The sequence below is a fragment of the Hipposideros armiger genome, unplaced genomic scaffold (assembly GCF_001890085.2).
Source record: "Hipposideros armiger isolate ML-2016 unplaced genomic scaffold, ASM189008v1 scaffold_48, whole genome shotgun sequence".
NCBI classification, from domain to species: Eukaryota; Metazoa; Chordata; class Mammalia; order Chiroptera; family Hipposideridae; genus Hipposideros; species Hipposideros armiger.
In genome coordinates, this window is record NW_017731398.1 from 1,440,151 (window position 1) to 1,457,066 (window position 16,916).

The 16,916-nt window shown below is 48.7% G+C and overlaps 2 protein-coding genes across 12 annotated transcripts in view; both read left to right on the top strand.

Annotated features, from left to right (window-relative positions):
- Positions 1 to 5,339, top strand: part of ALPK3 (alpha kinase 3) — a 37,252-nt gene extending 31,913 nt beyond the window's left edge. For all 3 annotated transcript variants that reach the window (XM_019640053.1, XM_019640055.1, XM_019640054.1), the window contains 3 exons: positions 628 to 851; positions 3,082 to 3,130; positions 3,726 to 5,339. In XM_019640053.1, the coding sequence (XP_019495598.1) occupies positions 628 to 851; positions 3,082 to 3,130; positions 3,726 to 4,071 (619 nt within the window). In that variant the 3' untranslated portion in view covers positions 4,072 to 5,339. The remainder of the gene's footprint in view (positions 1 to 627; positions 852 to 3,081; positions 3,131 to 3,725) is intronic.
- Positions 5,340 to 6,030: 691 nt separating this feature from the next.
- Positions 6,031 to 16,916, top strand: part of SLC28A1 (solute carrier family 28 member 1) — a 61,449-nt gene continuing 50,563 nt past the window's right edge. For 8 of the 9 annotated variants that reach the window (XR_002123743.1, XR_002123742.1, XR_002123737.1 and 5 more), the window contains exons 1-2: positions 6,031 to 9,601; positions 16,170 to 16,739. The gene's annotated coding sequence lies outside the window, so the exon portion shown is untranslated. Of the gene's footprint in view, positions 9,602 to 10,926; positions 14,157 to 16,169; positions 16,740 to 16,916 lie in introns of those variants that run through there. The other variant, XR_002123741.1, reaches the window with a different exon arrangement.

Genomic DNA, 16,916 nt, shown 5'->3' on the forward strand with positions numbered 1-16,916 from the left:
CCTAGAATTAAAGACCCCAACATCCACTGGCTGCTTTAGGAAAGCTTCTGCCCTGGTCTTCAGTCTCCTCCCAACCACCCCAGTGCCCCACCCTTAGCCCAGCTCTGCTGATTGAGGATTTCGGCAGCATATTCTGGGCCTCTCTGGAGGTAGTGGGCAGCTAAACTCGTAGGCACCCTGGTCAGGACTGTGCTGTGGTAGCAGGTGGGGCCAGTGTGGACTTGGAGTCAGCTTTAAATGGTAATTGCTTCCACTTGGAGACCTGAACTCCTACTCTTGAATATTGGGGTCTGGCTGGCATTGAGCCACAGTCTGGTTGAATCCTCTCGAGAAGTGTTCCTTTCTGTTTGACATATGCTGGTCTCCATCCCTCCCCCAAGCATAGAGTCTTCCTGGGGCCATAGCATGGCTCAGTTCTACTCCCACTGATCTCAGGGAATGGACAGAATTGTGAAGCCAGTGGCCTCCATTTCCTTTCCTGAACTCAGGGTGGGCTCCCCTCCCTTGCTGTCCTTCAGTCTCTTTCTTGGAAGGGCCCCCCTTTTAGTTCCAAGAGTACAGAATCGATGGAGCAGGGAGCTCTCTGGTGCCATACTTCCTGCTCATTGCTGGTGAAACTTTGTTTAGGATCATCCCACTGTATCTAATCTACCGGCCTGCAAACAATATCCCCTACGCTACCCTGGAGGAAGACCTGGGCAAGCCCCTGGAGCCTTATTGTTCCCGGGAGTGGGGTCGTGCTGCGGTGCCAGCAGCATCCAGCAGCTCGGAGGCCGTACAGAAATGCCAGACCTTCCAGCACTGGCTGTACCTGTGGACGAATGGCAGCTTCCTGGTCACAGATGTGGCAGGTACGAGGGTGTGAGTGTACCTGTGTGCGTGTGTGAGAGCATTCTGGGGGCAGAGCACAGTGCTTGTGTACTAGTCTACCACATACTTTCACACTTGTTTGCTTTTGACAATGACCTTGCAAAGTAGGTTGAACTGGCACCATTTTGTATGCAACCCTCATACATCCCAGGGCTCCTGTAACCTAGTCCATAACTGCAGTCGTATTTAAAGGCACACACTCCAGGCTTCAATTAAAATTAAAAAGGAATTTATTTCAAAGAACATTGCATGAGATCTAATCAAAACCCATAATCACCTTTTTGAAATCTCCCTTCCTCCCTTCCCTGCAGCTTTTCTCTGGACTTTCTCACTCCCCATACTTCCCAAACTCTCTCTTCCATCCTAGCACAGGTAGCTGTACTGCCCCTTCCCTTCCTCCCTCCTCCCCCTTCCTTTACCCTCCTCCTCCTCCTCCTCCATCTTTGTTAGCTTGTTATTATGTAAACCATCCTAGTCTCTCTGACTTCTTTTTAGTGTATTTCTATTTCTCCCATTACCAGATCCTCCCCAACAAAGGAAGCCTCGCAAGCATGAATCCTCCTTCCTTCTCTGACCTTCCTCTCTAGGCCCACCCCCTTAAACCAGAACTGGGCAGGGGAGAGGAAAAGATACAACTTCTGCACAGTGGGAGGAGAGGAATGCTGGGAATAGCATACATCTGGTCCGGATGTAAATAAGTGAGAAAACCACAGGCCAGAGAGAAAACTGGCTCAAATGTGCTTTTCAGTGGAGTTAAACTGTAAGATAAACTGTATATATAGCTCCATGTACTGTGCTAGTAACACAGTAAACCATTACCATTCACTCTTTGTACATTCCTTCCCCGCCCCCCTCCACTTCCTTCCATTCATCCAACATTTACTAAATATTGGAAAGATAAAAAGGTAAATTAGGAATAGTCCTTAATAAGCTGTGATAAGTATACCAATTTCTATAATGAGATAACATGATATAGTAGAAAGACTTGGGAGTCAAAGAAATTAACTTCAACTCATTGTTTTCTCTCTGGGTCTCTGATTTACAGAGAAGAAAACTGAAGCTCAGGTCATTTAATCTCTCTGAGCTGTAGTTTCCTTTCTGTCTCTGGGAATAATATCTTCCCTACCTATCTCTTAGACTTGTTATGAGGATTACTGAGACCATATTTGTGAAAGTCTGCAAACTAAAATTCTGTGCAGGTGGAAGGGAGCATCTTTATTATCATACAAAATGGAATGTGATAAATGCTGAAAGAGGCATGACAAAGAAATTAATATTTATTGCCTAACTCCTGTGTTTCAAACTCCACATTAAAGTCCTACATACACTGCCGTCTTCCCTGTGAGATGGGTAACATATCCCCTCTTTTACAGTGGAGGATTAGAGATAGTAAGCGGCTTGCCAAGTTCACACAGTTTGAAAGTGACAGAGCTGGAATGTCAATCCAGGCCTGTCAGACTCTCCACTCACACGTGTGCCTCGCTAACATACCGTTAGTGAAAGGCACGTTCTGAGAAGAAAGCAACCAGACAATTGGAAAATGGGGCACGAGGGCCATAAGTCTAATGCATGAACGCTAAGACGCTGGGGTGGACTTCCCCGTCACCATGGTTCCAGGCTTTGTTCTTCCAAGGCATCGTACCCGAGGAGACTGCCTTGGCTTGGAAGGTTTGCTTGCTGCCTTTTCGAGTACGCAGAAGCCAGCCTCATCCAGTTAGGTTTCTGCTGGTCCAGCCCGATTTCCCTCACATTCCCACGTTCTGCCTCTTGCCCAGATAGGCTAATCTGTTAGAGGAAGGAGAAAGTATTCGCTCAGAGCCAGAAGTCAGCCCAATTTGTGACCTGATCTGGTCCAGCAGAGGCAGGATTGCATAGTTGGAAGAGTTTTGGATCTAGTAAGAAAAATTGAACTTTGACTCACAGTGATTAGTGCTCAATTATCGAATGAATAAATAAATGTGACTTAGTTTGAGTCACTTAACTCTGAGCCTAGCTCCTCACCTTTAAAAACGGGAATATTATTACTACTAATAATACAGAGATACCTACGCTGCCTGTGAGACAGGCCAGTGGTGTGACCCAGGGAGAGGATGCCTGAAGGCGGCCCTGAGACCTGGCATGTTCCCATCTAAAGGGAGATCCCTCTTGGAGACATGGGGGCCCTAGAACCAGCCCAGACTGCCATCAAGTCCCAACTTTCTCTCTTTTCAGGGGTTGAGTGGAAGATGACTGATGTGCAGATCGCCACCAAGCTGCGAGGGTGAGTACTTCTCAAGGACAGAATGCCCTCTGAGAGTCTTCTCAGGGTGTAACCTATGGAAGGCTTTTTGCTTCTCTTTCCTGAGGTGCTGGGCCTGTGTCTTGATGGTCCCAGTTGCACCTATGGGCATGTAGTGACATCCCAGAGGCCGCTGATTCCCACCCGCTGTGTCCCTGCCCCTAGACCTGGACCAGCAGCTATTGACACCCCCACAGAGACTCACTTGCAGTCCTGGGCTTTCACTGTCCCTGCTCCCCTTCCTTCACACTTGAGAAAGCTCATCACGACACAGATGAGCAAGCCCTGTGAGCAGAGTGGTGGCCTGGAGTCTGCTCTAATTTATATTAAAGACACAGGTCACCCTCACACCAAGTGTCCCATGTGACGAATTCCTTGTGCCAGGGCATAATGAGACCTCAGTTTAGAATCGAGATTTTGGATGCTGCCCCTTGAGGTAGCACCAGGTAGACTCCCCAGCACCTCCAGGTGGGTAGGATGTACCTTGGGCATGACACTCTGGCCATCCCAGAGCCGGCCCCCCAAGGACCCTCAGTATGGGTGGGACTCCCACTCAGCTCTTACTGTTTGGCTGCAGATACCAAGGCCTCAAGGAGAGCTGTTTCCCTGCCCTGCTGGACCAGTTTGCCTCTTCCCACCAGTGCAACACCTTCTGTGAGATGCTGGGGCTGAAGCCCCTCAAGGGCCCCGAGGCTGCCCACCCCCAAGCCAAAGCCAAAGGCTCCAAGAGTCCATCTGCCGGCAGGAAGGGCCCCCAGCTGAGTCCTCAGCCCCAGAAGAAAGGCCTCCCCAGTCCCCAGGGCACCCGGAAGAGTGCCCCAAGCTCCAAGGCCACTCCTCAGGCTTCAGGGGCAGTCGCCACCCAGTTATTGGGACAGCCTCCCATCCAAGAGGGGGGCTCCAAGGCCCAGGGCACGCGGTAGCCCCCACAGGAGGAACAAGGAAGCAGCTTGAACCGATGGAGACTTTCCCAAAACAGACGACTAACAGGAGAAGGTGCACTGAGGAGGCACCACTTGGGGGCCTCTCTAAGCAGCCTCTCCTCAGTCAGCAACTCAGTCAGATGGCTTTGGTGCGTGGCACACAGCCCAGTGGCCTCGCCTGGTGCCATGTCACCCAGGGCTCCCAGGATCCACCTCCCAAGTGCCCTGGGAGCTGAGACCCTCCTTGAAGTTTACACTGGCCACTGGTGGAGGCTCCCTGAGTCCTCTGCATGAGCTCTGCACCCCGACCCCTTGTCCCAGTCAGACCCTGTCATGAATGGTGTCCCCTGGGGCATGCAGGCCAGCACACACCCTCTGCCCTGTGCTTGGCCCTGGCCTCCCCCTGTCCTCAGGGCTCCAGACTTCCTCTGCTGTGTCTGACCTGGTGACTCTCAGGGTGTCTTCTCCTTCTGGCGACTTAGCCTCATTCATCCCAGCTTACCCTGCAACTAACTTGTTCCTGAGCCCACATGGGGCTCAGGGTCCTTCCAGACCTGTCATGTCCTTGTGTGGTGGCCTTCGGTGACGCGTGTTCTTGCTCTTCTTTCTCCCATCACTCAGGCACTCACCTGCTTCTCATGCTTCCTGGTACCCCACCCCCCATCCCTGGCTTTGAGCCTAGTTGTAGCCTGCTGCCTACCCTTCACTGACTCTGCTTGTCCCCTTGCCTGATGGCTTCCCTAGCCTGACCAGCACCCTACCCTCCAGGACCCCGGTGAAGTGTAGACACTCTGGCCTCTAGTGCACCCCAGTCTCCTCCTCCCCTTCTACTCCCATACCCCCTGTCCATGAGGTGAGAACTGACATGAGGGTTGTGTCAGCAGCTGTGCCAGCGGGAAGGTATGGACTTGACGGGACCTTGTGTTCCATACTGAAAGGAGGTGGGGTCATGTGAATTTTGCACCCCCTCTTGACCAGGGATGGAGGGCTGGGATGATTCTCATAGGGGAGTAGAATGGGGGTTTTAGGAAGGATTGGGGTGGAGGGGTGTGTCTGTGCCTGGAACTTAGGACCGCTGCCCCCATCCATTAGCTCTGATCCTGGGGCTCCAGCTCTGGGGCCTCATACATTGGATCCCAAGGAATTGCTATGCCTGGCACCCTGGGTTCTTCCTGAGAGCCCTTCCTGGAGGTCCTGGATGGGGTGGGTCTGGAGCTAGCCTGTTCCCCTTGGAATGCAATAAAGGCAGCAACCATGTTTCCTGCTCACCCTCATCTGGTGTGGTTGTAGGTGTGTGGGCTCAGGGTCCCCTCTCCCCAGGAACTTCTCTAGGGCAACCTACAGTCCTTGGGCTCCTGGAAAAAATGAATCCGTGTTTCGGCTCCTAGATTGACCTTCAGTCTGAGCCTTCTGTGGCTACAGCTAGATAGTTTTTGCTTCTTTGCAATGGCTGATGGCTTGTGCCCCTTAGTAGGGTATCTGGGGACGAGGACCCAGAGTGGCATTGTTCCTTCATTTGGGAGAGGAGCACGAAGGAACCCTGGAGGGCGCTCAGGGGAAACACCAGTGTCTCTGCCTGCCTCCAGTGCAGGCAGCCCAGCCCAGGGGACAGCCAGCATCTGCCTCGCAGCCACTCACTGACCATTTTGTGCCCCCAAATAGTAGAGAGGCTTCCCATTTCCAGCCCCCTGCCCCAGTGCCTTTCCTTTCCTGACATTTACCCCCCTCCACGTTGAGATTTCTGACTACCTCCTCTTGTGCTCAGGTGGCTCTTCCCACTTTTCCCCCTTGCCCCAATGTGCCCCCAACTCTCCCAGCCTTCTTATCCAGATTGCCTTGGTAAACTAGAGCCGAAATATTGTTCACTTGTTTCTCATTCATTCATTCATTCACTCATTCATTCAGCAGACATACAGTGAGCACCTACTTTATAGGTAGACCCTGAGCTAGACCCTGAACTCACAGCTCTTGGGGGTAAAGATATATGAGGCAGTCTCAAAAGATACTCTTTCTATTAGGTCTCTTGAGTTTTGAGCAACAGAAACGGACTGAGATCAATTTAAGCAAGAAAAATGGGTCCATGGGAAGGGCTTTGGGGTAGCTCACAGAACCAGAGGAATAGCTGAACTACTGGCCTTGAGGAGGGGGCGGGGGGAGGGAGAGCCAGGGTAGCTCTGAGCTTGCCTCCCAGGAGCTGCTGCTGTTGTCAGGTCAACACCAGCCAGCTATTGGTCACAGTGGGTCCCCCTCCATTCAAGATTCAGGGCATTATGGAGTGGGGGAGAGGCAGTTTTCCAAAGGATGGGGATTCTTAGCACAAGAATGGTAGAAAGTGGGAGGGAAGAAAGGGCTTGGTGGGCAATGACAAAAGATCACTCACTCACTCACTCACTCACTCACTGTTCTTTCTTTCTATCTGATGTATTAATGATTCCCACATACAACCAAAAGCAAATTCCTCTCAGTTTAGAGAAATCATTCAAGGTTACATCAAATGACTAAGTCCAAGGGCAATGACCAGGGACTACCATTCTCCAAAGTCCAGCATCACCAGTGATACCCTGCTCTCTTTTTTCTCAATCCCATTTTGAAAATCTGCAACCTGTGGATTAACTGGTAAAATTAATCATTTTCAACCAAAACTATATAACCCAGCAAGAAAGGATATATGAGTAAAGGCTACAGTTCGTTTTTACAACTAGTGTTTATGACCAGGAATTTTACCTGTCAGAATGATCCAAACCTTCATTTCCGAAGTCCAGCTCCTTAGTGGTCGTGTCTGGGTGGTAGCATTTACTACCGGATGTGACCGTACCAGGAACACCCAAGGAATCCCCCCAATCCACCTGAACTCCCACCATCTTTTCCATAGCAGCAAGCATAACCTCTTGTTATGTGTCACCCGAGGTAGAAGGAGCCTGAAATGGCCAGGTGCCTCAGCTCCCAGTTCATTTGAATCATTACCATGACTTTTTGAGGAGGTGTTTCCTTGGGGACTAAACCACCCCCACCAGCCTGGTCCCAAACCTCAGGTATGAAATAAACACTGAGATGTAATGATAACACAGCCCTCTCACTCTGCTTCCTAGCCTGTAGAAGAAATAGCGCCAAGAATTGGTTGCCAGTTCAGAGCTTATGCTACATCCCGCGAGCCTGACCCAACCTTGGAAGGTATTGTTTTACAGCTGGTGCGATAGCTGAGTTTTCAACAAACCATTTCTTTATACTATCAAGCTAACTGCTTCTGGACTGGGGACCCTGAAAGGATGAGTGAATGCCACAGGCATCAGGCAACCCCTTATTTGACTTTGGCTGTAAACTGGGTTCTTTGGTTGAATGTAAAATGTGGGGATACCTCAGTGATGTTTACGGCATTTGATAATTCTGTGGATATTGATGGGGGGAGAGGTGTGATGGGTGAGGAAAGCAAATCCAAATCCAGAAGAAGCGCCCATGATGGTCAAGATAAAATCCTACCATCGTAAAGCCACGCTTCGGTGTAGGTTGGGGAGAGCTAGCAGTAGGGCGGCAGAAGGCCTGTGCGAGAGTGAGTGAGCGGCCCACATACATGGCTTGCCTGTACCTTCAGAACCCTACTCTGGAGTGCCCACCTGAGCATGGAGTGCTTCTGGCCCAGCTTGAATATGGCTGGGTGGGTCAGATAACCTGTCATGAGGGACAGCATGGCCACCTTGTATGCCATAGCTAAGCTTCAGGCCGCCCTGGAGCCCAGTGGTAAGCTAGAAGGCCATGTCTCAATAGATACTTTTTGGCCTTAGCATTACATGGTTCAAAACCCTGGGTTACCCTGCCATATTTTTTTGAATCAGGACTTGCCATAGCTTCATATCACTCCCCAAGATGCCTCAGACAGATACCTCAGGCACCATTGAATCTGCCAGGACATGTGGCCTGGTGGCAGAACCATTTGTACTAAAGGCTTTCCCACCTGGAGAGCCCTCACGTGCTTTAAGCCCAACTGAAAGCTGGTGGCTTAGGTCAGTCAGTAAAAGGGCTGGAGCAACATCCCCAGAGTGACATTTTTTTCTGGAATTGGGCCTTAGTGGTAAGGGATTCTGAATGCAATAATGTGTTTTACATTGTGGAGGAAATATTTTGACTTCACCAGACCCCTCAATCCCCAGGAACTTTATCAAGGAGGCAGGCCTTTGCATTTTCACGTGATTTATCGCCCACCTTTGACTCACATATGTCTCACCAAGGCATTAGGGAAGCTGGTGGTGTCCAGGCCCCATCAGCAGGATGGCATCAGTGTGATGGGACACTGTGGTGGTGGGTCAAGGTCCCTGTGAACCAGGTTGTGTCAGATAGAGCAGAGTTAAGATACTCTAAGTACTGCTGCTCTGCCAGATGAAGATAAATTGCTTCTGATGTTCTTTGTTCGTCAAAGTAGCGGGAAAAATAAATTCCTTAGATCAGAGGATTTATGCCAAATGCCAGGAGCTGAATGAGTTTGTTTTAGCAAGAAGACGTCTCACAAGCATCACTTCTGAAAGTTGACAGCATCCCACAGATCTCCTGGTGCCTTGCACTGGCCAAGCTGCATGGGGTGGGAGCCTGTGACTCCACACTCAAGTCTCCGGTACTAACACTGCTGCCTGCAGTTCCCCAGGAATATGGTATCACTTTTGATTTCTCATTTTGCTAGGGCGGGGGAATTCTAATGGCTTGTACTTGTCCTGTCCTGCTACAGTCACTCTTACCCCACACATCAGAGAGGCATGTGGGCTTTGTGCCTGTGTCAGAATATATCCATTTCAGCTGTACACTCAAAATAACCCCTGGTTGGCTTTGAGATTCTGCTGGGTCTACGAAAGCATAACATTTGGTGTATTAATCACTCCCATTGATTGGCAGGCCTCATGCTTTTCTGTTGTTCCCAGCAACTGGACTTAGTGTGGAGCCAGTGTCCTATAGAACCCCTCTCCCCAAGTTTGGGTGTTTTTCCTTCCCTTCTGTAGTTCCCAGATAAATGGATGAAGACCCTTTTGGGGAAGGCTACAAAGAAGGTTCACAATATGTACCTAACTATTAAAATAAGGTTTCCCTTCAAAGATACTTGACTTCCTTTCCATTGAGTCTGGAAATGAAGTGGGAGATTTTGACTCTACCTTGGCAGCTTGACACAGACCTGTTTGCCCATGCAGAAGTCCTTAGTCATGGCGATAACTAGGTCATTTCTTAGGGGGTGTCTGGTCTTTTTCATTCCTGGGAACTAATGATTGATTAGCTGCAGCAAGAGGTCCGGTTTCCATGCCCACGTGCATTATGATGACTCCCCTACTTTGTTCCATCTCTCTGTCTCTGCTGCTGAGATCAGGGAGCATATTTTCATAGCAGCTCTCCCAACCAGCATTCCAGCGCGGGAAAGGAAAGCCAGCAGAGCTCGCCAATTTATTTCTTATGGCAAGGAGCGAGACCATCTGGGTGCTGCCAGAGGACAGTGAGAGGGTGGATGGACTGGATGCATGCCAAGGACCCAATAAAGCATTCTTGTCTCCTGAAATCTGTGAGTTCCTGCTTTTCTTGGATTTTTGGTCTTTTGATATAGTTCAGCATGGTCAACTTTTGGTCCAGATTTGTATTATTCAACAAATAGCCCCTTCCCCCCAAATGGTAAGAACTGTATCTGGCTATTTGAGCTTCTACTTTGATGAGTGAGCATATCAACAGGTAAAACCTGTACCAAAATTATGTTCTGCTATCTTGGTCAAACAGCCTTAAAAGTATTTCCATTAATTTTCACTATATATTTTTTGACAGTGTATATTATCTAATTCAGACGGTTTCTTCTAAGTGTAACTCTTCTTTTTCCTGATCTGATTCTGCCTGTCATCTCCTGGGTATGTGGAGTGTCGATTCTGGTTACTAGCAGATCAACAGTGTAGTGTGGGGCAGGGTCTGGGTCTCAGTTTTGTAACTTAATGATGTCTGTACCCCTGAGCTGATCAAACTCAGGGAGGCTGTCTCGTTCACTAAACTTACAAGAAAATGAAATGTGTACACCAAAAACCCACCTGGCTAATTTTTAATGAGAAATTTAACCATCTAGGAGACTGGATACTAGTTTTACCTGACAAGTAAATTCTTCCCTGCTTCTGAAAGAAAAAGTTTAAGGGAAACTAGATTATGAGAAGGTTGTTTGACAAGCTTGGAACAAGTCAGACAAACCTCAGTTCAGATCCAGCTTTACTAGCCATGTGAACTTGAGCCAGAGGAAGGGGAAGGAGGGGAGGAGCGTACCAGGCAGGGGAAACAATCTGTGCGAGGGTTCCGAGTCAGGTTATAGTGGAGGGACAGAATGGGAGCCTGTGTGCCTAGTGCATGACGAACAAGAGGACTGCGGTATTGTAATTTGAGGTTCAGAGAGGGCTAGGGCCAGGCCATGGGAGCACATTGGCATTGAGCCCTAAGGGTAGCAGTGTGTCAGGGTCAGCTACAACTGGAAGTAATAGAAGCCCTTAAGTGACAGTGGTCTTAAGCAAGAGAAAGTTATTTCTTCCTCTGAAAGAAGTCTGTAGGCAGTAGGAGATCTGGACGTGATCCATCTAGGGCTGGCATGGCAGCTCTAGGATGTCATCGGAAATGAGGCTCCTCTCTGCTCTATCCTGTCAACCTAAGCAAGAGTAATAATTGATCCCAAGTGCAACATCCTGAGCAGAAGAACTAAAATAGTAATACAGCTGTCAGATATCAGACAGTTAAGTCTTTGTTGTACATAGTGGAATCAACAGATAATGTCTAAAGTTGAAAATAAAAAATAGTATCTATATTTATGTATCATCTGTCTGTCTGTCCGTCCATCCATCCATCCATCCATCCATCCACCCACCCACCCATCCACCCATCTCATCTATCTATCATTCATCTATTTTATTTATAGAGGTTACTACCAGAGGTGAATAACAAAAGCACTTGTTTGTAGTTGTCTGAGGTGGGGTTGGAGGGAGTGGGGCTGGTCTCTGGTTTTTCCAGCTCTGGTTTCCCTGAGACTGCCCAGTGGTGAGCTTCCTTTAAATTTTCTTTGCCGGTCACTCACGTGGATTTTACTTGAAACAGAAAGGCCTACAGAAGAACTGCTTCAGGAATTGCCTATCAGAAATTGGATCGTATCCCATTCAACCACACAAATTTGAGCTCCGTTGTTAAATCGCAAAGGGAAATACGAGACAATGGAACTTGGCCAGACAGGAGCATCTGCCTTCAGGAAGCTGTGGTTGTGTGGCTGGAGCTAGCTCTGGGTAGGGGATACCTACCGACACTCGGGGGTCCTGGAGCCCACGAGGCACTGTCCTCTGACATTGGAACTGATGTGGTTCAGACATGGTTCATTCCTATTATTTGCAAACGGCGGCAAGGGGCAGCAGGTACCAGACACTCAGCCTCAGGGGACACCACACCTGAGGATGAAGGCCTTTCGTCCTGGCCGTTGCAGCACATACCTAGGTGGTAGAGTTACAGCAGGACATGATTATATGGATTCCTGGGCTGAGATAGTGGTCTAGTCAACTCCTCTGGCCACTGGCTTTTTAATGATTGAAGCAGTATATCCAGGCCCAGTATAGGATGTGTTCTTGTGGATTCACACTGACTGACATTTCTGACCAAATTAAACACCCTGGTTTCACACTAAACCTCTTTGGTTCCACCAAAGCGCCATGAGAATTCTCATTGGCACAAGGCTGTGGACAAACCCAGGGTCCTCTCTGAGACTCCCTTGAGACAGGCAGAGCACCTATGGGGAAGAGACTGCTTTGGCCTGGCCCGTGCCTGGGGAATTCACAGCAGCCTAGGAGTGAGGTGTGCCAACAGAACCAATCAGTTCTCACCTGTAGTGGAAGCTACTGGTGCCCTTTCCAGATCCCCTTAAGCGCGGGCACCCATCTTCCGGGTGCTATGAGTTTGTTAGTTCATAGCTACCCCTTGTCTGAAGAATTGTCCTGTAGCTAAGACCATGCTCTCCCTTCTTACCCCCACCTTATTCTGCCTCTCTTACACCCCTTCTGCTAAGAAACCCTCGCCGCCCTTTGGAAATAATAAGAAAGAGCCACATCAGTTCTGAGGTCAGAGGACAGTGCCTTACGGGTTCTCAAGCACATCACTTGGACAAGAATCCCATGTCAGGCTATGGAATCTGCCTCAGAAGCACCAGGCACTCTGCTGTGCAGACTCTGTCACTGGTGGAGAAATTTCATTGGGGCTCTTTTATCAAGGAAACATGTATGTTCTCAGAGCAGTTGCGATTGAGTTAATTATTCAGGTTTTGTGGCTCATTTCCCAGTAAATCGGCCCCTGTAGAATGTGCTGGATCTTACACAAGAAGCTCCTCGGAGACTGTGTCCTTGATGTGGAGTCGGATCAGAGAACACAGTTCACAGCCATCGCGGCTAAGTGTGGGCCCAGAATCCATCCTGCCTGCCCAGCAGCAGGCCAAGTAGAAACATGGACACCTCAAGGGCCAGCTCACATCTCCCAGACACGAACATGTAGCACAGTGACCCGTGGTCTACCTCAGACTGGTCACCTTCTCAACAGTTGTTTCATTTGTGGTGCTGCTCCCCCATCACACCTCCATGGAGGACAGGTGGGGAAAAATGGTGACCACTACCTGCTGCAGTGGGATATTATGACAGTTAATCGAGATAGTGCAGATAAAGCTCTTAGGCATGAAGCCCTCAGCTGGTGCCACTGTTGTCACTGTCTCCTGGAACTGTGGAATCCATCTCAGGGTTCACACGCTGCTCTCCTCTAAGCTGGGAGACCCTGGTGTTTCTCCCTTCCCTCAAAATGAGGTAGCTAACCAAGATCTCTGTCCCCACCCCTGAAAACTATCTTTCCAGCTCTCATCTTGTGTGGAACAGCACTGCCTTCTGATCCCCCACAAGCTGCCCTGCTGAGCTCCTGTGATGGGTCAGGTCTTCTACAGACCACCACTGTCATGGAACTGAAGGGAACTGGAAACAACCTTTGGAATAATGACACCTGTTTCTACAGGCACAGGGAAATGGAAAGGAGCATTTCAAAATGAGTCATGGTATATAATTGGCAGGCACACCCAGGAAGAACAGTTGGCACTAGTCAGAGGAGAGTCAGCGATTAGGCTGTGCCTTTCATTCTGTGGTCCAGTGTTATTGGTGGAGTTCCATCTGTGTGGAGGGAGGCAAAATATATGCCAGGAAAGTTTCAGTGTGTATGTGTGACACTCAGAGGGATCTACTTTTTTTCTTCCTAACAATTGTAATTTATCTGTGGTGCCCACTTCTCAGCACCTTCCGAATGGACCCTGCCGGTGTGCAGTACATTCATTTCACTGGCTTCTCTCCTGAAGTCTTCTTCATGGAAACTTTTGTAAAAATATTGGCTTTGCTCTAAGGCTCTGTGGGTGCCACATGAGACCACTTCTCTGACAGAGGGACAAGATGAACAATCAAGGAATTATTTTTGCCTGTGTAATTAACCGGCTTATCAGCTGTGACTCAACGTCAGTCTCTGGGCCATCAAGGCAATGCAGATCTAAATTAATAGCCCCCACAGCCCCTGCTATTGGCTGGAGGAAAATGGTGCACCTCAGAAGGAGGATGTAACTTTTGGTAGAGAACTCCCAAAAGCCAAAAATAGCATAACTATGACTATAGGAAGCCCATCTTTCAATGCCCCAAGTGAGAAAGGAAACATTGTATTGGCTGTCCTTTCTGCTGACCAGCCTGGGTTTAGGAGAGAACCGGTTCAGGAGAGAAGAATGACGAGGCCACGTTCATGGAACTTGACCAGGGAAGAACCTCTCTTTTTGTCCACTGCTTGGAAACATGAATCAATGCAATAAAAGAAACCTCATCTGCGAAGAGCCAAGAAATGAATGCAGGAAGATTGTTAGAAAATAGATTGTTGAACACCCCTTCTGATGATGCCTGCCTCTTACAGTCCTGAGTGTTTCACTCACCATTAATAAAAATATCCTCTTTATTATATCAAAGCCTGGCAAGGAGAAGGGATTCTCTCTTACCCTTTGGCCAAAAATCCCCCTGAAACAGGAGGTGGTCCCCAGAGAACTAAACCAGAAACAGGTAAGTGGTTCCCTCTGAGGAATGGGACAGGCATGGGAGAGGTTAGGCAGCCTCTTCATTATAAATTCTTCTCAGCGTTGTTTTGATTGGAAGGAAAGTTGTATATAAATATGGCCCTCACCTCCCTCTGTTTTGAACCCAGCAACTAGCTCTGCTCAGCCCCAGGCACCTACCTACCATCCTGGTGGTTGTGTGTGTGTGTGGGGCCTCAGAGCTCACCTCCTCAGGGAACAGGCCGCAGGGGGGTCAGGTGACATGCTGAGGTAACACAGCTGGGTGGAGCAGAGCCAGGACCCCCAAGGTCCTCCAGCTCTTGGTCCTTTTCTTCTGGCCCCATCCCAACCTACCTGGTCTCCCGACCCCCTACCCTGTGGCTCTCAGCCAAATGCCACCTAGAAAAGAGTGTTTGGCTTCTGGGGACCAGGATCACTGTTGTTCACTCCTCCTTGAGGGGAGGAGCAAAACAGGGTTTCCTGGCCTGCAGAAGGAGAGAGGTGTGTCAACACAGCCCCTAGATGGGGCCTGTGACAGTGATGACGTCTGTCAGCCTCATGGTGCCAGGCTGTCTGCCAAACACCTCACCTGCATTCACTCATTTAACCCTCATAAATATTTCTTTACAAGACAGGTACTATTCCCCACCCCCACCATTTCACAGATGGGGAAACAGACTGACTTTCAGAGTCGGGACTGAATCTAGACCTTTAAGCTCCAAGCTCAGGGTTCATCTCATGACACACAGCCTGTTAAATCCTGATTTTAGAGATCAGGACGCATGAAGATGTCAGGGTTATAAACTGCAATGTAGGGAATGTTTTGAAACAAGCTTAGCTGTTACTGGATGTGTTGTGTCTCCTGGCTGCCCCCTGGGCACCAAGAGAGGAGGGGAAAGAAAAGGGGAGAAGAGTAAGGGTGAGGGGAGGGAGGGAAAGACATTAGAAGGGGACAGAGACAGAGAAGCAGGCACAGTCCTCTCTGCCCTTCACTGGGACTTAATGAGGACCCCTGCTAGGGCAGCTTCAAGCCCATTCTAGTGGAGTCGGCTTACAGAGGCATGCGTGTTGCTCAGGATAAACCAGATGGCACCATGGACACTGAGTTTACAATTGTTGACCTGAAAGAAATAGCTAGATACTTCTCCAGCAAAATGGGTTTATTCAGGAATAACAAAGATTTGCAATTCAGGACATGTATCCTGGTGGTAAATCAAACGCAAGTCCCAAGAAATAAAGGAAAGGAAACTCTTTTATAGAGGAGAAGAGGAAGCTGGGAGAGCTATGATAAACAAAGAGTTCTTCCTGTTGGGGGGCCCCAGGGTGGACATAGCACATGAGAGCTCCCCCTCCTGGCCTCCTGACTTCATTTTAAATGAAATTTCTCTTCATTAATTTTTATACAATCGAGGCAGCACATAAGCCCCCCCATGGCCTGAGTAGGGCAGGGTGTAGATCTCTGCCGAAAAAAGCAAATGACAAAAAGCCTGGTATAGTATGAGCCCCTTTTGTAAAATGAATAACAGAACATAGTATTCACTTAGGAAAAAAAAGTCTGAAGAAAACTGCCACAAACCCAATGGTGTTTTTCTCCAGAAGGCTCAGATTAGAGGAATTTTTAACTTATTGTGTTTTGTATATTTCCATAATGTTTCTATGTTTAATGATGTACGTTAATGTTTTGGTAATCAGAATGACAGACAAAAAAAAAGTTTTTAAAAGAAGGGGTACCCCCGCCCTCCACTCATCGTTCTTTAGCCTCCCAAAACAACCAGCACGTGCAGATAACTTCACACCCTGTGTTACCAGGAAACGTTTATGTATTGAAGGATTTTATCCTGAGTGTGTGGGATTAATTAATTATTAAAGAGATGTTTTCAATCCTGTCAGATAAGGTTAATGTTTAGTTTGAGGACTGAAACACTAAAGGATTTGTCCCTTGAGTTTGCACATAGTTACTTAGGTGTAAAGAGAAAATTGGAACGAAAGGGCAAATTGTGTGATTTTGTTTTGTTTGCAGGACTGTATTGATGCTTAGACCTGAAACAGTTTTACTATTTGTGATAGCTATCCTGCTTCCCTTATCTTCAAGCTCAAGAAAATAGATTGATGTTATAATTACTGATTCAGTGAGAAAGGGAGACTGGGTAAAGAGGTGAAATGAAAGGTAAAAAAAACTGAAAAGGAGGCCACAAGAGGGGTTGTGGGGAGGGTAAGAATAATCAAGGAGGGCTTCCTGGAGGATGTGGGTATGTTTGGGAGCAGGGGAGAGTAGAGAGGAAGGCATCTCAGATGAGGAAGGCTCATTAAGTAAGAGGGCAGGTGTTCAGTGGGCCAGGCCCAGAGTGGGGCCCACTTGCCCTGTTTCCCCTTTTCCCTGAGAGAGGTTGGGGTCCCCTCCTGGGCTGTGGCCTTGGGCTCTGAATAGAGCTGGCTGGGAAGCCCAACCTACTCCAGCTCTGAACTCTGCCCAGGAATCTCCACTGAAATGAGAAGACAGGCCAAAGTGCAAGCAAGTTGGATCTAGCTTGTCTTCGCAGAAATACGTGCTTCTGCCTGTCCCTGAGAGTGGCTTGTTCACCACAAATATGTGAGTAGGAAGAGGATCCTGCCTCTCTCTGCGCAGCTGTGTGTCTATGGTTGTGTGTGCCCATGTAGCTGGGCTTCCCCAGGCTCCACATGTGTGTGCATAATGTGTGCATGCCTGTGGATGTGTGACAGCTCACCCAAGCTGGCATCTGGATAGCGTAGGGTGCTTTCCACCGGG